At 44.3% G+C, this 21,557-nt stretch overlaps 2 protein-coding genes across 18 annotated transcripts in view; one reads left to right on the forward strand and one right to left on the reverse strand.

Moving 5' to 3' along the window:
* The window catches only part of LOC135300433 (solute carrier family 23 member 1-like), a 31,811-nt gene extending 26,378 nt beyond the window's left edge, over positions 1 to 5,433 (forward strand). For 5 of the 6 annotated variants that reach the window (XM_064419887.1, XM_064419886.1, XM_064419883.1 and 2 more), the window contains 5 exons: positions 843 to 1,007; positions 1,816 to 1,924; positions 2,894 to 2,989; positions 4,144 to 4,450; positions 4,622 to 5,433. In XM_064419887.1, the coding sequence (XP_064275957.1) occupies positions 843 to 1,007; positions 1,816 to 1,924; positions 2,894 to 2,989; positions 4,144 to 4,412 (639 nt within the window). In that variant the 3' untranslated portion in view covers positions 4,413 to 4,450; positions 4,622 to 5,433. Of the gene's footprint in view, positions 1 to 842; positions 1,008 to 1,815; positions 1,925 to 2,893; positions 2,990 to 3,601; positions 3,640 to 4,143; positions 4,451 to 4,621 lie in introns of those variants that run through there. The other variant, XM_064419884.1, reaches the window with a different exon arrangement.
* A 666-nt stretch (positions 5,434 to 6,099) lies between these two features.
* On the reverse strand, positions 6,100 to 21,266 carry STRA8 (stimulated by retinoic acid 8). 12 transcript variants are annotated; one of them, XR_010362314.1, is made up of 10 exons: positions 21,068 to 21,189; positions 20,432 to 20,629; positions 18,715 to 18,790; positions 17,238 to 17,322; positions 16,750 to 16,902; positions 13,596 to 13,878; positions 12,265 to 12,341; positions 10,488 to 10,599; positions 8,315 to 8,533; positions 6,100 to 7,981 (listed from the first exon to the last, which is right to left on the reverse strand). XR_010362314.1 is itself a non-coding variant. In XM_064419891.1 (9 exons), exons 2-9 carry the CDS (start codon positions 20,537 to 20,539, stop codon positions 6,857 to 6,859), a joined length of 969 nt encoding a protein of 322 aa, XP_064275961.1. In that variant the 5' UTR covers positions 20,540 to 20,629; positions 21,183 to 21,266; the 3' UTR covers positions 6,100 to 6,856. The 12 variants fall into 12 exon arrangements, 10 of the variants coding, with proteins under 10 accessions (XP_064275961.1, XP_064275958.1, XP_064275962.1 ...); XR_010362313.1 differs by having other exon boundaries at positions 6,100 to 6,931; positions 7,632 to 8,533; XM_064419891.1 differs by lacking the exon at positions 8,315 to 8,533 and having other exon boundaries at positions 6,100 to 6,931; positions 21,183 to 21,266.
* Positions 21,267 to 21,557: the final 291 nt, after the last annotated feature.

The raw sequence follows: 21,557 nt of genomic DNA on the forward strand, positions 1-21,557 counted from the left end.
TTTGTTCTAATCCTGGAACAAATAGATCTGTTGACTTTTATTGATTAACATTTAGATGCTAATAATGTCCCAAGGTTTTAAGCCAGAGTATAAAAAGCAATGACGCACCTGAAGGCAATGCATAATTTTATTTTGAAACTCCACACCAAATATTTTTTTTTTATCTTTCACAATCAAGAAAGACTTAAAATATTTAGACTTAAAATAGATAGGTGATGACAGATAGGTACAGAGCAAAAGACTTCCTCACTTCTTATTTCTTGACCATAGAAAGGATCAGATCCCAGAGCTTAGGATGGAGCAGCCAGCCAGACCTGGTCTCTGAAATCTTGGTCTCTAGGGAATGGAGGGATCATTGTGGGATACCTCATTGAAAGCCACTTCTGGATGTCAATCCAAACCCTGGTGGAAAGATTGTCCAGTTAACTGGCTGGAGGGTTGCAATGCCAGGCTTGTGTGTATGCCAAGATATTTCTAGGCTAAAGCAAGAACAAGTGGGTATTACTGTGCTCTTAATTTAACTTTAAAAAAGTTATTTCAGTTCAATAGCAAACTGTTGAAGTTCTGTTGATAGTAGGAGAGAGGACAAAACTGAGTAAATAGGTGTGATGCTTTCAGAGTGCCTTTTATTATAAATATTTATGGTGCACAAATACTGATGCTTCCCATTCAGTGTCAGCATCCCAGCTCACCAGCAGCTGTATCCAGACCTGTTCCTGAACATGCCAGGCAGTGCTAGGGCCAGAGCTGCAACACCTACCTGACAGGCTGGCACTGGAGCCTGCCCCCCTTGCCTTTCCCTGCTGGTCAGTGTGTGACTGCCTCCTCTTCCTCTTGCCCAGGTAGGGAGCCGAATGGTGATCATTGCTGGTGCCTGTGCCATGCTCCTGAGCGGCATCTTCGGGAAGGTTGGGGCCATCCTTGCCAGCATTCCCATCCCTGTGATTGGAGGCATGTTCCTTGTGATGTTCGGAGTTATCACGGCAGTGGGCATTTCCAATTTGCAGGTAACAGCTGTGTGAGCACTGCTGCATCCCTGCTGAAGGGGACTTCATTTCATTGAAACAGAGAATCATAGAGTAAGCTGAGTTGGAAGGGACCCATCAAGACCATAGAGTTCAACTGCTGGCCCTGAGCAGGACACCCCAAGAGTCACACCATATCCTTGAGAACATTGTTGACTTCTCACTCACTTACTTCTTGAGCTCTGTCAGGCTGGTGAAAAGCTTTTTCCTGATATCCAGCCTAAACCTCCCCTGACTCAGCTTTATGCTGTTTGCTGTCACAGGTCATGAGAGTTAAGAGATCAGTACTTGCTCCTCTGCTTCCCCTCATGTGGAAGTTGCAGACTGCAGTGAGGTCTCTCCTCAGTCCTCCTCCAGGCTGAACAGACCTCAGCTGCTCCTCATATGGCTTCCCCTCCAGACCCTTCACCATCCTTGTGGCCCTCCTTTGGACACTCATTAATAGCTTTATATCTTATATTGTGGTGCCCAAAACTGCACACACACCCTCAGTTTCAAGTCAGTTTCTTACAGACTGTGTCAGCTATAACCACACTGCAGCAAATGCAAACATTTATGTTGGTGATGCCTCAGGTAAAGATAAGGGGCTGTACCCAGAGGGGCTAAATCACAAAGGGCTCCCTGGTATGGGCAAGGCTGGCTGGCACTGGGGACTGCAGGATCACAAATGCCCCAGCAGCACCAGGGCTGGGTCCATTCCTGATTCCAGTGTTTGCATCCCACCATGTCTCATGAACACAACAGTAATCCAGAGTTTTGTGCATGTAATGTAAGACATTTCTCTCTGCAGTATACAGATATGAACTCCTCAAGAAACATCTTTATCTTTGGATTTTCTCTATTTGCTGGCCTCACAATTCCCAACTGGGCAAGCAAAAATAGTGCTTTACTGGAAACAGGTAAGAAGTGACATCAGAAGCATTTTCTACATCATGAAACAGAAGGAAAGGCTGACCAGAGAAATATTTTTAAATAGATTTTTCTGATAAAATGCTGAAATGTGCTTTGACTGTTGCCCATTTCTTTCTGTGAGGGCTATTTTTGCCTTTTGCTCTGATGCATAGTTCTGGTGCAGAAATCTCTGCTTTTGGTCAGTGACTGGGTTCTCTATGAATGAGGTTTTCTTATGTGCTCATAGACAATAAAATGTTGTGCTTTCAAAATGCAAGAGCATTGCTCCTCTACTAAATTCCATCAAGTTCACTTTATTGAAATTTTCAGTTCTCCAACAGTTGGCCCTTCACTGTGTCTTGTATGACTGATGTCTTCATCACAAAGGCCAGTGTCCTCTTTTAAAGCATATGTGGTGTGCTGGCTGAGCTGATTAAAGAGCTGGGCCCACAAACCCCATGCTTTATAGATGCTCTGTCAGATGCTCAGTGCCACTGGGCTTTGCTCATGGCCATCAGCCCTCAAGGGGAAACATCACACCTGATGATCTGTGGTGAAATCCCATGCTAAATACACTCACATTTCTTTGGGAACTGAAGCTCATGCTCCTGTAGGGATCTGTTAGGTGTTCTGTTGTGCAGGTGCTGAATGTGTTTAGAGCAGAAAGTGGCTTTTTGTCAGACAGTGCTGGGGTCTGCAGTGTTAATAAGCTCTTAATGTATTTATAAGCCATCTCCTGCCCACTGTGGGTCTGTGAAAAACCACGTAGAGTAAAACTGTAGGTCTGAAACTGACTGTGAGATCATTCTCCCACTCCCAAATCTTACACTCTGCTTTGGATTTGCAAGCCTAGTCCAAGCAAGCCTAGTCCAAGCAAGCATGCAAGCTTGCAGCCTCCTGGCACCAGAAGTGTTGCTGGTAAAACAGGTAAAATGCTCTTCCTACACCATGATATAAATCTTTGGGTTTTTTGCTAGGAATCATCCAGCTTGACCAAGTGATCCTGGTGCTTCTCACCACTGGCATGTTTGTGGGTGGACTTCTGGGCTTTATCCTGGATAACACCATTCCAGGTAGGATTTGCTGAAATGAGCTGCTAATTTATGCCTGTTCTAGGGTTTGTTCCCTGGTACTTTTTGTCTTCATTCTTCATGACTGCTGTTCTATGGATAGGAGTTGTGCTAGCAACCATGAAACACTGTGTGACTGCTCTCCTCCCAGAGAAGGGTGAGGAACAGGAGACATCACCGAAATGGTCTCTGGCTGGAAAACAGCAGCTTATCAAAAATGAAATAATTTGTCAGGAACAACTCAGGCTGAGGAAAAGGTTTATTTGGCAAATATGTCTTTCAGGGAAAATGCCAGCCTAAAACCATATTGCTAGTTAAAATCAGAGAGGAAAGCAGCTACAAGAAGTGGAAGGAGCCAATGTGTGCCAGTATGGGAGCTGCTAAAAGTGAGGCTGAACTAAAGCCAAAGCAGTAGGAAAGACTGGTGCTGGCTCTCACAGGCAGCAAAGAGCCTTGGATTTTCATCTAGCATGGGGAGGGAGGGCATAAGAATAGGAGAGGAAACCTCTCTTTTCTGCTGCACGAAAAGAGCAGAAAGGATGCTCTCTTAACCAGATTCTGTTACTGTCTGAGGCTTCTCGCTAATCTCCTTTTGGCTTATTAATTTTCCTGCAGCCTTCAATCATCAGCTCCTCTTTAGGCAGAATTTACAGGTATGCTCGCTCCCCTTCCCAAGAATTTACAGGTATGCTCACTGCTTTCCCTTTTCTTTGCTGCCACAGCAGTTAGAGGCACTTGGGAATTCCTTTGGCTAGGGTAAATACCTGTGGCTGACTAGTAACTGATAGCTAAATTTGCTCTGAAGTGTCTGGGCTGTTAACATCCAGCCTTGCTTTCCCAGCACTGCATGAACCTCCCCTTTGAACAGTTCTTGGATCTCCTATGGCAGGTGAAAACTTCTTGGTATACATGATTCCCCTGGAAAGCAGTGGAGAAGGCTGCTTATCTGGAAGCTGTTGCAGGAAAAGGGGTGTTGTCTGGAAGCTCAGTAGTGAATATTTGTAGAGCTCTTTGGAGCTGGAAGGGTTTAAGTAGAAGGGATTTGTATTTTGTGCTGTGTCTGCTGGGATTTGAGCAGTGGGTGTGAGGCACACAAAGCAGCTCTGTGCTGAAACACCTGCTGTTACAAACACAACAACCTGACTTTGCTGTTGCAGGAACACAGGAAGAGCGGGGGCTCCTGGCATGGAAGCAAAGCCACAAGGGAGGGATGGAGAGCTCTCAGCTTGTTTCCAAGGTCTATGATCTCCCATTTGGCATAGGCACCAGATACTGCAATGTCTCTTGGTTTCACTATCTCCCTGCGTGCCCCAGAAAACCGTCTTGTGACAAGAGAATGGATGAACTGAAGGCTGCTGGGCAGAAAACCAGTGTCGAAGCAAGCTTAGAAAGAAACTCTCATATTGGTGCTGATACAAGGATATAAGCACTTCACCAGCAAGAGAACTCATCTCAGAAACAGAGGTATGAAAGTATGTCTACAGCCCCCATCATCTGAGCATGAGCTGGCAGCTGTTAGAGGGGGGAAGCAGGAAAAGGGTAATACCTTCCTCTTCCCAGCTCTGCTGACTGCACCACTGATGGCCTTGAGGAAGTAATTTTTTCCCTTCTCTCTTCCTGCCTGCTCACTTGTAGGAAGGACCCAATCCCTCCTCGGGGAACACCAAAGCCCAAGAAATGCCTAGGAAAGAAGTTCTGTTTCCTTCTTGCACTGACCCTTGGGCACACTAAGGGGCAGCTGTTCAGCTCAAGCAGAAGGTTTCCTGTCCCCTGATCTGGCAGCTGAAGAAGCTTCCCTGATATGGGCCTTGTAGCACTCTCAGGCATCCCTTGGGCTGGGGTTAGTCCCCAGCACCTTAAAGCACCTTGTGTTGTATACCTCATCCTGGCCAAGGGGAAGGAGCAGGTGCCTCTAGGTCATGATTTATCTCATTCCAAATTCCCATAATTTAGCCAGTCAAATGAATGTTGTTGTAAGAGAGGCATCTAAAATTAACGGGATGGTTTGTCTTCTGAACCTGTCTCTTCTGCCTCAGACCACCAAGGGACTCTAGAGACCTTAGTTAGGTTCTTGACCTAACAGAAAAACCAGCTTCCTGAAATGTATCCCACCTTTGGAATGCTGGGAGGAGTCTCAGGAGAACCAGTTTACTGTAGGGCACCCAACCCTACAAAGATGAAGGAATTCTCATAAAATATAATGGAGAAAACACTTCTGCTCACAATCTTACACATCCCTATGCTGCTGCTGTGTCCTGTGTACCCTTGCTGTACCTGTTTGGTCTAGTGTGGTGATTGTGTGGTGATAAGCACTTCTCTAGAAAACAGGTGAGCAGGTTATTGCTCCTATTCCCTATTAGCTTTAACCTGTAGGGCCACATGCAATGTGATCACATGTGCTCCTGTGGTTGCCGGTGCTGTGTAATAAAATTGTTGCTGTAGCATAAGCTTGTGTTTCCTTCATTGAGATTATACTTGCTTTTTGTAAGTATATTAAATAATAACATGTACACTGTAATGGTATTTCTCAGGGTGGTTGCTGGAGTGAGTGGCAGGTGGTATTCAAAGAATCACTTGCAGGCCTGAACTCTTGTGAACTATGATCATGCAAGAGGAGGGACCCAAGTAACGTGTTCATCTTCTCCTTAATGTCATTACAATGCTTCTAGCCTCAAAGCAATGCCAGCATGTATAAATGGAGCACACTGGGAACGTCAGGGAATGGCAAGGCTGCGCCCTGGAGAACTCTGAAGAGCTCTTAAAGCCAAACAGGACCCCTGCAACCCCACTTTCAACAGCAGTGTGGCAAATGTTCATCTGGGGGTGCCACCACAGCCTCAAGTGCAGGGACAGAAAGGGCCCTGTAGTGTTCATTCTTCCCTTGTACTTCAGTACTCAGCTCACGTGTTTTTGCCTGAATGTATCATGCTTTTATGCACCAAGGCAATGCTGGGCCACAGTCCAGGCCTCTTGGACTCAGTCTAAAAGTTAGATAGCTGAAGTTGGATAGCTAGGCACACCAGCTTTAGTTTAGGTTGTAAAATAAAACTTCCATCCTTTCTGTTTGCAATGAGTGGCAGCACAACCTGAACATAACCACTATCAGAATACAGTTTGTTCAAATCTGCAGAGAGCCTTTAATGATAACTCAGAGATGTGAAGGACTTTATTCAGTTTCACAGCACTTTTAATTCCAAGACACTATCTGAGCAGCACTACTCATCCAAGAATTAGATGTGGAAGAAGAGCACAGGGCTGATCACTCAGCTTTACACACTTCAAAAAGTAAATAATCCAAAATGTATTACTGTGCCTGCACTTTTTTGGGTGACTGGGGAGTGGGTGCTCACTGCTGCTGTCCTCATAAAGAGACAGAAGAGCCTCATTCCACTCTCTGTGAGGAAATCCCTCTTTCCTTGTGAGACCAAGATGAAAAATTGCACCGGAAAAGTAATCACTGCCAGGAGGTGATTTTTGCAGGTTGCAGTCTGAGACCTGCATCCTGTGGGAGTGTGCACACTGTCACTGATCTGGCCTCCCTGCTGCTCTTCCCACACATTATGCTAGGCAAGGTCACTTAACTGTACATGCCTCTGTTTCTTTGTGAAGCAAGGCTAAACGTTAAATAGCAATGGGTAAAAACATTTATTAATAAATAGCTAAGACCTTTAAAACCTTTAAAAAGTATAAATTACTCAACTGATATATCAAGAAATACAAATGAGGGAAGGAGAAGTCAATGGTAACAAACCACTCCAACACAGTGTCTCCACACTCTGCTTACAGAGGTAGCTCAGTGAGGGAGGTGAGGCCTCCTCCCGTGCCCGCTGTACCTGGCAGTGCTTGGCAAAGCTTTAGGGGAGACACTGCTTAGAAATCTTCATCATCGAAGGTCTCAGTGCACCGCAGCATCACGGTCTCATGATCGTAGTGAAGATCTTCTGCCTGAAAGCCCCCCCAAAGTCAAGCAGGATTAAAAACCAGAGGAATTCATTGAATTTCAAATCTACAGTCAGTTGGTCAAGAGCTGATGTACCAGGAAATGCAGCATGAGCCCTCCCTCCTCTCTGAATCAGTCATCAGCACTTGATGAGTTCCTGAAGTGCCTGATGGAAAAAGGCTCAAATTTTCTGCCAATTTCCTTCTAAAATCACAAGGCTCCACCCTGTGTCTATTTACATCATCTAGACAGCTGTTGCTGACTGTGGTAACAAGTTTGTCACATAACAGGCTCTGAAGGTATGAGAGCTTCCTTGAGACCTTAACTTCTACCAACTTCAGGCTTTGGTCCACTTTTAGCAACAGAAGGAAAGGGTCTTGTCTTTCACCAGTTTACAGAGAACAAGTGGCTCTTGAGAAATCAAAGTCTAGAAGATAAAAGTATTCATGCCTGCAGTCCATCTAGCTTACCTTCTGCATTGATGCAAGACTTTTCAGTGAAATACTGCTTTTAAAAATAGGTGCTGTTTGAAAATGTATAGCTTAAGAAGCACTAAATACCACTTGCTTGTTAAGTGACTCATCTAAAATCCATAATTTTAAAAGAAAGTGTGCCTTTGAAGACACAAAAGTGCTCTGTACTATTTAGAAAAAAACCCCACTGAGTATAATTTAGGTAAAACCTTTGTATCTCAGTCTAAATTACCTCTTTACTGCCTTTGCTGCAAAGCTTCTCTTTTGATGTGACCTTAAGGCAACAGCTCTTGAAAAATTACAAGACTGCTTAACTAATCTCATGCTCAGAAACATTTCTCTATCATATACTGTGGAAGCATGCTCCTGTTCTCATTTTGGGGTTTATGTCCTTTTAAGAGCTCTCCCTTTCCTTGTCCAAATTAGTTTCCCCCTCCTCTTGTGTGAGTCTTTCTGAAGCTTTTTATTCCAGTGGGGTGCAAGCCCTTGGCAGCCTTGAGAGTCAGGGCAGCAGCTCAAGAGGAGCTGTGACTCTGAAACAGTGACCATCCACAGTCCAACAGCAGTAGTTGTAGTTTGTACCTGCACAGTTAACCAGAAATGACAGAACATGGCAGTGGCATGAATGACCAGCAATAAAATCCATCACCTCATCAGCTCTGCAGATGAAAGGAAAGGACACCACGGGCTGACTTTCGTATTTCAGTGGGGTCACATCACGTGCCTTACCTTGGTACTTACTGTCCTTGCTTCCCACCTCTGTATCTCCTACAAGGTGTGTGCACAGTGCACTGGGACACTGCTTTATCCTTGAGATAATTTATGCCAGCACTGCCCAAACTCCTGTGCTAGCACGGCACCAGCACAGGTACCACATCAGGGGAAGGGGAATGGTCTGCAGAGGTTCAGTCATACCCATAAGGTAAGCAGGACGGGTTCCTTTCCCTGCCAAGTCCAGGAGTCTCTGATGCTCTGAGCAGCCCAATTTCTGGGGTAAGGTGAGTAGCCTATACTGATCTCTCTGCTGCTGCCTGAGTTGGTGTGTTTCAAGCTAGCTGGAACATCTTCTATCCCTGCTCTGCAACCACTTTCATAACTGTCTCAATCTGTTTGCTTTGAGATGGATCCGAATTTCTGCTCTCAAAACAAAAAAGATCTTGTCAGTCATATTTTCTTTTTTCTACTCTTTTGCCTCTTGGCAGCACTGTCTAGATGTGCTGTTCTGCACTCTAAATCAAAACTGATTGTGACCTTCACATTATCTAGCCTGGATGATTTCTGCTCAAAGTCCCTTTTTATTGTCTTATCACAGATAACTAAAAGTTCCTGTGTAAAAGGACCCTTTGCAACTTTTTATTTCCTTTTGGAACTCCACAGTACAGTCAACTGCCAATTTGCAGTACTTTGGGCTCTTTTGCTGCTTGTCTTCCCATCACTCCCAGTCTTATTTTAAATCTGCCTCTTTAAACCTTGAAAGAGACACTCCCTCTTCCCATAGCACCTCATCTGGGAGCTGTGAGACGGACCTGGGCTCACACATAACGAGGCAGCCCCAAGCATTAGGACAAGATGAGACCATGTCAGGCATGACACTCACAAAAGAAATTTAAAACCAGAAAAAGCCATATCTTGCCTAAAGCTTTTCTTTCTTTTCTAGGCCTGCTGAGTTCATAGTCATTTACTTAAACACAAGAAGAGCTCTGCTCTTACACAGAGCATAGCTATTCACAGACCAAAGGGCTGTGGAGATCAGTGCCTGGTCTCTGACAACAGCCAGCAGGAGAAATTTAGAAAAAAGTGCAAGAATTGGGCACACAGTGTGCTCTGTTTTACAATAAATGCTCATACATTATAGCAAACTGTGTGTGAGGCCCTCCTGCACTGGAAATTGAATCTGTTCCTTCATTTAGTAATTGCCCATGGACTGATGACCCTGGAGTCTAAATGTGGTAATTTGTACGTGGAAATATTTTTAATATGTTGTTTGTTCATTTTATTTAGTGCTTTCTAGTTCTTCTGGTGTTAGACACAATGAATAATCATTCTGTGTACTGAATCCACACCATGTACTAATAAAATGGTCTTGCAGTACCCCTCAGTTTTTTTGGGGTTTTTTTGTAGAAAAGCCCTACTCTTAACAGTGTTCAATGCCTTTTACTGTACTTGCTGCCATTCTCTGCACCTTCTCTAGTGCTACTCTCTCCAGGATGGGGGAACCAAATGGCACACAGCAGTCTCTCTCTGACAGATTCAGATAGTGGTGCAACACCAGTTTCTGCTTTGTTTTCTCTCTCAGCTAGCCCTCATCACAAACCTTGTATTTATCCTTCAAAGGAGCATCTGCTCAAGTCCCAAAGGCCAGGTGGGAACTAGGCAATAGAAACCAGCAAACCAATGGCTGCTGTGGAGGTACCACTGACTCTGAACCAAAACAAGCACGCTCTGCCTGAGGGGTATCTCCCTGTCATTTCTTTACCCGTGGGCAAGCTCTGAGCCACCTCCATGGCAGGGAGACAAGAAGGGGAGGAAGAACAATGCAAACACAAAGACTTCTGGCTCAGCAAACCTGCAACAGTAGGCTGAAGTTAGGGGGAAGCTCAGGAGCTTTTCATCAGCTCTTTCAAGAACACGAATATTCTGCTTCCAGGGCCTGCCAGTGGAGGGCTCAGGGCAGGGAACCTGGCACCCAGACAGGCAGAAGGTGGTTCTACTGAGCTCAGAATGAAGCAGCTGGGGGTTGATGGAGAGCTGGAAAGTGAGCTTTACCTGCTCAGAGGAGATTCAAGCTTTTCCACAAGGAACTTTCATGCAAACAATAATAATAATAATAATTAAAAAATTACAATTCCTCATGTAATTTGCCATTCTGAATAATACTCAAAGCAGTGTTCACTCACACTTAACTTCTTACAAAGGCAATCCTACTGACCTTTTGGCATGACACATCTAAAATTATGAACTCCAAGTTCTTTTTGGAATCATTCTGGGCAATATGATCAGAAGCATTGAATACAAAAATCCCTTTCTGACATTGCTCCTGAAATGAATACACTGCTCCTTCTATAAGGAATGCTTTGGCAAGGCTTACCTGGCAAAACTGTGCATTAGTGAAGAAGAGGTGTTTTAGGAAGCCAGTGACCTGCACGTAGAGTCTCTGGTGATCCTCTGGATTTTCAGAAGTGCAGCTTGCAAGTGCTGAACTGAAAATGGAATCAGATACTGTATTTAATTTTCTGTTCTGTTCTCCTTACTTTCTCTCCTCCATATTTTATTTATAAATTTTAAAAAAATCAAACTGTTTTCAAGATGGTTCTGATATTAAAGACAAGATGGTTCTCATATTAAAGACAACAGCCAAGCAAGACGGGGAGGAGTTGTGATGGATGCATTGATGAGATACTGTTTGCCAAGTGCAAGGCAGATAGATAAGAACAGAGATACAAGAAATGGGAGTCACAAAAAGGAGATCTGCTGATATATTACAGCATAGTAACACTGTTCTGGGGAAAAGCAAACATCCATTTAAAACAGACAGCAACAATGGTTATTTGGGAGTGTATTTGGTAGGGTTGTTCAGAGGGACAGCTTTGACTTCTGTGAAGTTTTTGAGTGAATGCAGTAACCTGTGATCATGAAATGACATGTTAGCTATACCTGGCAGGTGTGTTCTCAGGTAACTGTGGCACAAAGCTAAGCTTTTCATTCTAGACCTCACCTCTGTGTTCTTCCTGGGGTTTTACAAAGTTCTGCCATCACACCTCTGTCCAGAATTACAAGGTGCAGAACAACAGGCAAGAAAGAGAAAAGAATAAATGTTGACTATTGAAATACCAAACTGATTTGGGACCTAAAACAGACTTTAAAGATTATAGTAATACTTTGCAGTATTAAGGAATACTTAATCTTATTTTAAAAGCAAATGGAAATTGTGACCTAATAAATGTTATTTAATAAATAAAAATTTGTTATGCTTTTTCATCCCTTCAAGTATATTTTGATCATCAGCCAAAACAAACTTATTTTAATTTATTCCCTTCTGGAAGTGCAGCCTGGAATTGTGGTGAAAGGAAGAGATTCACATTAAAGATCACTCTAAATGTTGAAATATAAGTAGAAAATGGGATTAAAACCCCAAGGATTAAAAACACTATTTGTAAAGAGAAACAATCTTAACAAAGACTAAGTAGAAAGAATACATAAAAGATGAATCATAATGTGATTTTCCTCTTGAGGAAAACAACGTTTTTCTTTCTTTGGTCTACTGGGAAAAATCAAAGGCAGTGCCAGCTTTGTATCTGACATGTTCTCTTCTAGGTCATTCATCTGAACTGAAGAGGATTATTTAAAAGGTCCTGTGTTTCTTTGGTGTTACTGTTCAGGTCAACCACACTTCAACCTGATCACCTCCATGTGGCTGAATTAGGGTAAGAAAAGGGAGAAAATGTTAAAAAAAATTCATTTTTGTTTCATTAAATGAGTATGGCTTATGATTAGCTGATTTATTAGGGAATGCCTCTTGGTCCTCACAGGCTGGTGAGAGAGAAAAAGAAAGCATTACAAGTATTGTAAATTGAAAAGACAGAAAGCTGTGCAGAGAGGCAAAGAAAATCAGGACCCCAGTTATCCTGAAGTCATGGGTCTCTTAGTAAGTGATTCTTACTGATTCTGCTGTAAATGACCATTACTTGTTTCACTTTTTCCCCTTAAAAGGAAGTATTATTGTGAGCACAGTTGCTGGAGGCTGCTGTTCTGACCATTTATTAAAAAAGAGAGCTGTTGTCTTACTCCACAGAGCACTTGCTGTGGACTGCTGACAGTGGGCTATGAATGTACTGTGTCTACCAAAAGGGGTGTGTGTAGTTTACCTCTGGCTGGACAATCCCTGAGCCTTGCTTCTGTCAAGGAACCCAGCAGCAACATCAAATGCATCTTCAAACATCACCTAGCAGAGAAATCACTTCAGATGTTAACATATCTAGGCACCTAAGAAGTTTTACCTAGGGCATAATTTTTAATAATTAAGTTTTTAAAAGCACGATATTCTTTCTTTACATTTAACAGGTATGGTTACAGCTAGAGTAAACCAAGAGATTTTGTGGAGGCAGGAATAATGTGGAATAACTGTATTTCATGGCTAGGAACACAAGGTCAGTCCACTCACTTAAGCCTGTGCTTCAACCTCTAGGAATTAGACTTCACATTACATCTCCCAAAAAATCAGTAAAAACCATGGATTGTATCAGTGCTTTAGAGACTCAACTGTGGACTGCTGCTTATGGCTGGAGAACTCAGTTGTACCAGCCAGTCTCTCCAAAACTAACTCCAGTCAGACAAAGGAGTTTGGATGCTCCTTGTGCCAGACCACTGAACTCCTTAGTTCACTCTGCCATAATGCAGTTCACACACTTTCTATGCCAGAAATACCATACAGGGAGCATTCCCACGACATTTCCTAAGGCAATGAGCAATATCAGTTGTGTCCTGTGACTCAGAAAAAACACACCAGTGCCATTTACTCACATGCTAAAGCTAATTACTCACATTAGCTTCCTTGCAGCTAATGAAATTACACAGACCTCTTTGAGCAGCTAGTTACTTCAGCAATCAGTGCTCCAGGAAGCATTGATAGAACTGGCTGTTATGTGCTCTGCCTCTTATTAATAAATGCTCTGGTCTACTCAGTCACTGGCTTCTTGGCTCTGCAGAGGTGCATGGTACAGGCAGTCATTGGCCCTGTACCACTGGGACTGGTCTAAACATACTTTCTCTTTGCTACCAAGTGCTTTGATGAAAAAAACCCACCCAACCCAAAACACAGCAGGCTTTGGCAAACTAGGTATCCCTTCTGGATTTAGATCATCTGTGCTCTTTGGAGAGTCTGCAGAGCACAGTAACTGTCCCTGGAGCAAGGTAGCAGCAAATTTAACTGTTACTTAGCACAGAAACTCCACAAGTCAGTGAAGACTAGCAGGATTACTACCACTGCACTTCTGTAGCTCACTAGGCATCTTACCAAGAGAATTTCTGGTGCAGACATTTACTCAAAGATGCTTATTGTCTCCATGTACACATTCAAGTGATCTTGAGAAAATGTAGTTACTACTACTGCATGTTTGCTATTAAAAGCTGCAGAGCCAATTAGCATCTGAAGGCTTGGAGTTTCAGAGGCAGACTATGAATGTTGCTGGGCACTTACTTCCTCTGGTGTGGAGACTGAGGAACCACTGGCTTCCTCACTGTTACCTCCGCTGTCCCTCACACTACCTTCAGTGCAAGCAGGCTCTGGGCAAGCAGCCTTGGGATCCATGAGGAAATCTCTCTGGCTACAGTACTGCAAGATGCTGTCCCTGCTCTCTTCAGAAAGCTCTTGCCAGAGATGGGAAATAGCTGTGGAGACCTCAGGAAGAGGCACCTCTCCAGTGCAAACAATTCCATGCTCTATCAGCAGGTCCACTGTGTGCTTATAAAAATACAGGTATCTGGAAGGAAAGGAAAGGGAGTATCTCTTAAGAGCAGGCTCTGAGGCAGCCATCTACTGAAAATCAGCAGGACACTGGGGAGTAGCTCTGATCCATAACTACTTCACTGACTCTGCCTCCCAGACTCCATACAATTACTGAATGGTGCCCAACACTGACAATTTCACCTGCAAAAAGCTCTAGCTTCAGCCCCAGCAGGACTGCCTCACAACAGAAGCCCCAGGCACTGCAGGCTGTAGGAGTTGCACAGGCAAACCTCATTCTGGAATTTAATACATTTTCAGTTACTTGCCTTTGTATCCTGAACCTTTTGTATTGTAAGTCACTTTTTATACATTTACTGGCATTGCACTGCACTTTAAAGCCCTGGCTGAGGTCATACCCTGATGCATTAGGTACTGTACATAGAGACAGAAAGACACTACTCCAGGTCTGGATGCTCCAACTTATGCATGGGAGCTCCATTGTACATCTAAGGAAGCACATCCCTAACACTGACTTCCATGCAGTCTGTAGTGAAACTGGTGGTGGAACACAGGGGTCATCATTTCAACCCAGTGACTAAATCTCAGAACAAGCCTGCTTCTTCTGTTAGCAGTGTGTGGCACAGCAAACCAAGGATAATAATGTCTACTTCAGAAAGAACACTGAAGGTTATTTTATATTAATTAAATGATTAGAGAGTCTCAGACAAAAATCTTTTGATCAAAGTAGTATAAACCAAGATCTCTATAAACAGCAGTCATTGTTACTATGTTTGGGCTCAAAATGATTCCTTGGAAGATGTCCCAAATGAGCACATCTCCTGATTAACTGAACAGTATTGTATGTTGAGAAAAGTAATTCAAAAGAAATAGTTCTTTTCTATTTGTAAATATTTGTTCCAGCAAACCAATATAAAAAATTTTGTAGGCACACATAAACCTGTTTAAACCCAAGTTTCCACACTCTGGAGCATTTTCCATTACTGATGGAGACAAAATACAGGAAATGGAATAAGCATTCTCATGTAAGGTATTGCACTCACTAAGGTTTCTGGATGTCCAGCTCCAAACAAAGGACCTGGAATTTCTCAAGCAGAAGAACATGAACCGCCATTAGACTGCTCTGCTAAAGAAATTAAGTTTGAAGCATGAGTCAACTACTTCCTTCCCAGCTGGAAGGAGACAACCTCATTTTGCACTGGACAGAGTACTGTGAAGTCCTACCAATGTACCTCCTGCTGCTGAACGTGGGAAAAAACCCAGTCAGTTGAAGCTCAAAGCATTTCTGATGCTTCCCAAATAATGCGATTAAATGATCACCAAAAGGCTCTTACTTTCTTTGCTGAAGGGTCCTTGTCATTTTATGCCTGTTATAAAAAGTCATTTTTTACCAGAATTAGCTACAAACCAAATGCAATCTGCCTAGGACTACAGGATAAGTGCCAGAGCCTACACAGTGCAGGCCCTGGTCTACCTCGTCAGTAAAGAACATGAAAGCCAGGTGTTTACGGCTCTGTCTTTGATGAAGCAGATTTTTCTAACCCAGAAAATCTTGATTCAGCACATTCCAAGGTCTTCTAAACAATACCTTAACTACAGCCACCCGCCAATCTAACAGGAGCAAAAGCAGGAGCAGGAGTGGGAAGCTGGTGCCATCTGCTGGTCCAGCTGCAGGAAAAAACCCGGTGATCAAAGGGGTTTTTAGAAATACACAGCAGTTCAAAGCAAAAGAGAAGAAGGAACTGCAGAAGTTTTTGTTTTGGTGTTTGGTGGTGATGCCATGAAGAGGATGCCAGCTGCAGCTCTGGATTCTCCTGCACTGCGTGTTGTTAACTGGGGAATGGCTAGGGTGGAATTCACTGCTTGATGGTACAGGATAGATTACACATGCATCTATTTCTCATATCTTGGCAATAAAATAATAGTTTATCCTGTTGGAAATACAGGATAAAACCTCTAAGTACCTCCTGTGTTGTCTGACAGGAAGGGGAATAACATGGAGTATAACGCTCGGTTTTAAGGTATCACTAACTTTGGAAAAAAATTTTACCATTATGACTTCCACATAAAATACATGGACAACTGACATGAGAACAGTAGTCTTTGACTTTTAGGTCATGCATCAGGCATTTAGGAGCTTAAAGGGACTCACATCCACTAGCTCTAAGTGTAACACACAAGTGTTTAGGTTCCCCCCCTTCCCCAGTGCTGCAGACAACCTTGCATTGTTGCAGAATCCTTCTGGTATCTTCCAGACAACCACTGTTCTGCAGGCCAGAGGCTGAGGACTACAAGATCTTATTTGGTAGAATCCAGCCTTACCCTACTCTGATCCCACTACAAAAGTACTCCAAGCTGCCAGGAGCTAAGGGTCTGCTTCTGGAAGGGGCAACAGTGTTCAAGCTCCTCATAACAATGCCATTAGAGAAAGGATGAGCATCACTGTGAGGAAGAGAACATGCTTACCTCTGGTTCCTTCACCTCCCTGGAACACATGCAGCTAGACTCTTGGCAAATTCATCTGGTGCAGCAATTCCTACCCTCCTAAAATCTAGCCCCATGGCAGGGACACAGTGGTGAAGTGTGGCAACACAGGGACTGACACACTTGAAATAAATTTTCTTCTTTTTCTTAAGAGGTGAAAAATCCTTGGGATTTACCAAGGCCTGGAAAGCTGGGGGCTGCTACAACTCTAAGAGTCCATCCATGTGCAAGCTGCAGGGACTTAGGAGTGATCAGCTTCATCACCAGCAGGGCCAAAGTGCTGGCACAAGGCTTCTGTGAGGCAGGCACAGGCTCCAGCAGGGCTGCATGAACAGCAGTGCCTGCATGCACAGTGATAATGCAAACAAGTTAAAAACCTGAAGGCAATGTGGGGTGCACCTACCGCTCAAACTCCACTAGATCTGGGGATAAAGTGTCTGAAAACTGGACCAATTCTGGCTTCTCATATTCTTCCAGTGTTTGTTTTTCACATTCTTGAAGCAAATACCAGATGGCAGAGTCACTTTCACTCATACCTTCTGAGGCTGATGTAGTGCTGGAAAGAACACAAGGGAAAAAAGCCACATTAAAAACTTCCTAAGCCAGCTTTTTTCTCCTTCTTTTGCTTTTAAGGCAATGAGACATTCTTGCCAGAGATCAGCTACATGGAAGGGAAAAAAAATACAAGCACTGCCTGGAAATGAGACCAACATCATGCTTAGAATGTTTGTACACTCCATAGGATTACAGGTGAAACCTCTTTGTCCTTTCCTCATGAGGTAAAAACCTCTGCTTGGAAATACAGTAGCAATGACATAGAGTTTCAGGGATGCTGGGATGGAAGCAAGTGCAATATCTTATCATCTTTTCTTGACTGGTACAAGCCCTTACCTCTGACTGCCAAATTGCCTCCTGACATATTCCTCCCTGACTTCCTCCAAGCTGGATGGGCTCCCATCCTCCAGACTGCAGCTTGCTGTTGTCAGCAGAAAGGTCACTGTCACATCAATGGCACTTTTGGCTCCTCTCTCCCCCTCAGCCCCAACCAAGCAGAATACTGCCAACAACTGGTTCTTCACAAGACAGAGCTTTGCATTAGGCAAAAATGATGTGAAAGAAGAAACATCTGTCTCTCCTAGAACATAACTAGCACTACTGGGAGTTTATGAACACTGAGGAACCTAGAGTCAATGCCTTCTTCCTAATATTGATTTTACAGAACTGATGGTGAAAACAACCTGCAAATCAAACTCTGGGCATGCACTAGTCAATAGTTTTTTTAATCAAAAAAATATCTTATAATGAACAAATTGCATGTGAAAAACTCTGACATCCAGCCTGTGATTCACAAGCTGTGAATTTTACATATATGCAAGTACACACAAGGGGAGGCTTGCCTCAAACTCCCCTCAACCAGCCTCTCCACTTGTTATCCTTTCAGTTTTGCTCTGTCAAACTATTCTTTCTACCTGTGACTCACTTTTATGGGTTATCCAAGGATGTGGGTTCAGATGAGGTTGTTCATTTTAAGCACTGAGACTTCTAATTGATTCAAATTACTGGAGGTGCAAGTCACATGAATAGCAGGGTTTTTTTTCTAGCTGACAGGAATTTGGACACTTCAAGGGACAAAAAAACATGTCCAAAGCCTCTATGCTATCAGCCCCTGGTCCTGCTTGCTGCTAGCAGAGGCAGTGGCCAGCAGCACTGAACAGAAGGCCCTGCAGCAGGAGCTGCCACAATGCAGACAGGACCTGCTGGCCAGTGTCACCGAGGTGTCACAGGCTGTAAGAGAGCAGGGCTTGAGAATGGCCTGCCAAGCTGAAAGAAAACAAAACTGCAGCACCTCTCTTAACATTTACATCAGAGCACACTCTTAACCAGAGGCTTCCATTTCCTACCCTAGGAAATCCTTTTATCTCCCACCACAGCGTGCTGTGGTGCAGTCTAAGCTGGGGCAGGGCTGGGTGTGGGTGACAGCTGTGACTGTGCCACACTGCTGCGACCAGGAGGAGCACACAGCTCCTGCAGAAGCCCAGGGATGCAGCCTGGGGACCCACGCCAGCCCCACACCTGCTGGGGGGAAGCTGCCAAGTGGCCTGCTGCCACAGGAGAGCAGGAATTGCTTGTTCCCCCTCTTCACCCAGGCTGGGAGGTGGTAGGAAAGGCTGAGTCAGAGGGGATTTCTGAGATAGATACAGTGCTCAGTGGATGGACAGACTTCTCACTGTGCCTTACTTATTGCTACAACTAAAGCCACAGCTGGCTGCAATGCTTTAATGGGCCCAGCTGTGTACTTCTGTCTCTAACAAATACATAAAAACCAAGTCCAGGCTCTTTGTCCAAGCAAATACTTGCATAGAGTTACCTTTCATCTTCAGCAAAGAACACAAGGTTTGCTCCAGCTTCTGGATAGATGTCTTAGCCTTACGCAAAACCTGATACTAAACATAAGAAGAAAACAGAACTGATTGTTCTCTGCTCTAACTAGATTCATGTTTTAACATGCCTTTGTTGCTTTGCTTCTCCATGTCTACCTTCAGTAATTTCCATGTCTCTGTGAAAATATATTGTGAAAATAGTGTTGTTTCACTAGCTACCCTTATACATATGAAAACGGGAAAGCATTAATAAAAGAGTAAATTTCAATATAGAATATAAATATTTGGGTATCTCTTATGCAATACATACACATAACACCCAGTCACACAGACATTTGCTACTTAACTCAGATCTGTTTTCATCAGCAAATGGTCTTGTTTGGATCGTTCTCTTCTTGGAGCATGTCCAGAAATACCATGCTGTGAGTCTTGTTGGATGCCTACCAACTTAAGGCATAAGATTTTACTAATGACTTCCCATGAGACTTTTGCTAGGAGAAGCCTCTGCCATGTTCTACATTGCTGTAACCTGGATTACAGCAGCATAAAACATGGCAAAGGCTTCTCCTGGCAAAAGTCTGGATTAACAGGATTAACATCAGTGCTGCACATCATTCCTCCATCATCTACACCAAGTAAAACTAAAAACATATGGCCAGTGCATTTAAATATACACATCTCCAAAATATTTCAAGATTTTTGTGCGTGGTGAGACCATCCAAATCTACCTTGCAGAGCTGGGTATTTTAGCCAGGCACCAGGCACTAGGGTTACAAGCAACCTTGGCTCCCAAGAGTCACAAGACACTATGAAAAAGCAATTTCAAGAACTGGCATGTGAACACAGTCCCCCGAGACCAGGCAAAGGAAGCAGTGTTTAGTCTTGGCTTCAGGTTAACTTGTATCTTGCTCAGAACATGGCAAACTGAACTCTTACCTCAACCTACATGAGGGCTAAGGGACTCAGCAGGCACAAACCACATGCAGTGGTATATTTAGCATATTCAGGGGGCAATTCCTGTCCTAAACAATCATTACTCCCTCTACTTTACAAACTGGAAAACTGAAAGTAACTAATGGAACTAAATAAATCAGTAGATACACCTGAGGTTTGCTCCTCTGCCTCGAGCATGGCAATTTTAGTCTTTTCAGTGTTATTTTGAGTAAATTTCATCTTTATAAACAATTTTGCTTAACTCCTTCCTTAATTTTGCAACTTCTTCCTTTAGTTGAGACCAAGAAACAGTATTGGTGCTTGTTTTTATTCCTGAACTTATTTTTCCACTGTCTTGAAGACAATGTGCACCTCATAACACTGAATTAATTATTCCTTTCCCTCTAATTCCTCCTGTGCCTAAACTCACTGTTCTGATTTCAGAACAAAATGCTGTGACATCAGCTCGTCATGGGACCCCTTGGTTTGTTTCCAAAATACTATAAAAGAAAATGCAAAGCCATAAAAATGCTGCAAAAAGCCTGCAAGAAAAGCACAGAGAAGGCACATGATAAACTCATGACCCAGCAACTACAAACTGGACAACTGGCTTAGGCTGAGCTGGCAGCTTTAGAGATCCAGGAGAGGTGCATGAGTGAAATTACACACACACTGGCACCCATAAAGACACAGACTGAGCCTACACCTGGACCGGGGTGAGCGTGCTCATGCTGTACAATGCTGCAGAGAGAAACAGTGGCTGTTCCGCACCTTGGAGGCACAGCTGTCTGACTGGGATAAAACTCTTCCCCGCAAGCTGCTGAAGAGTCTTGCCAGAGGAACCCAGTGGTGTGCCTGTGGCAAGTGCTGCTTTGCCATGCAGTGTTCTGCCTCCTGCAGGTGTCTCAGGGGATTGAGACTCACTTTGGCATGTGTCTTCCTACACCCTCCAGCTGTGCCTGTTGAAAGCTGCAATGCAACATTTATTTACACTGAATAAATAGCTAAGTGAAGGGAAAGAAATCTTCTTACAGCCTGCACAGTGGATAGACAAAAAGAATAAAAAAAAATCTGCCTGACAAGAGCTTATCTTTCTGTAGAAAATCATGGAGTTTGAAATATTTTCTATGCCTGAAAGATACCTGCCTGTTAAGTACTTACTAAAACCTAATTCACCACTAACGATTAAAAGCAACCCAGCTGAAGCCAGCCTCCCATCTCCTGCACCCTTCCCTACAACGCTTTATGTTGCATTTCCATGGAAAACCCAGGGCTTGGCTTCACAAAGCACTAAGGCTCCGCTGCTCCCACCGACGTTGCTAAATGACAGGCTTCTTTACAACACAGAACTTTTTCTTTTCCCAATAAACTGTGACACATTGGTGTGGGCAACGATACCAGACATACTCTTGCACGAGAGGGCCAGATCCAGGCCCAGCCGGGCCTGACACAGCCTGAGGCGCCCGCCTGGAAAGCCTTTCCCGGCTTTCCACTGGATTAATGCCCCTGCCTCGCTACCGACCGCAAGCACAGCCCAGAGGGAAGAGTGCCCGCCCCTGCTGCTCCTTCTGGGGTCGGGAGGCGCGGGCCGGCCGGGGGAAGCCCGTGAGGGGCCGCGCCGGGAGCCTGTGGACTCGCCCGCTCGCTCCGTCTATCAATCCCCGCACCCCTCCGCCCATCCATCCGCCCATCCATCCATCAATCCATCAATCCATTGGCGCCGCCCGCGCCCCGCCCCGCGCTCTGCCGCGCGCGCCAGGCAACACCGGCCGCACGTGGCGGGCGGCCAATCGGCACGCAGCCGGCGCCCGGCGCCGACCAATCAGAAAGCGGGAAAAGCGCGGGCTGGGCGCGCCAGCGGGGTGGAGCGTGGGGCAGGGAAGGGGCGGGCAAGGCA

Source organism: Passer domesticus, chromosome 5, assembly GCF_036417665.1.
Source record: "Passer domesticus isolate bPasDom1 chromosome 5, bPasDom1.hap1, whole genome shotgun sequence".
In the NCBI taxonomy this organism is placed as follows: Eukaryota; Metazoa; Chordata; class Aves; order Passeriformes; family Passeridae; genus Passer; species Passer domesticus.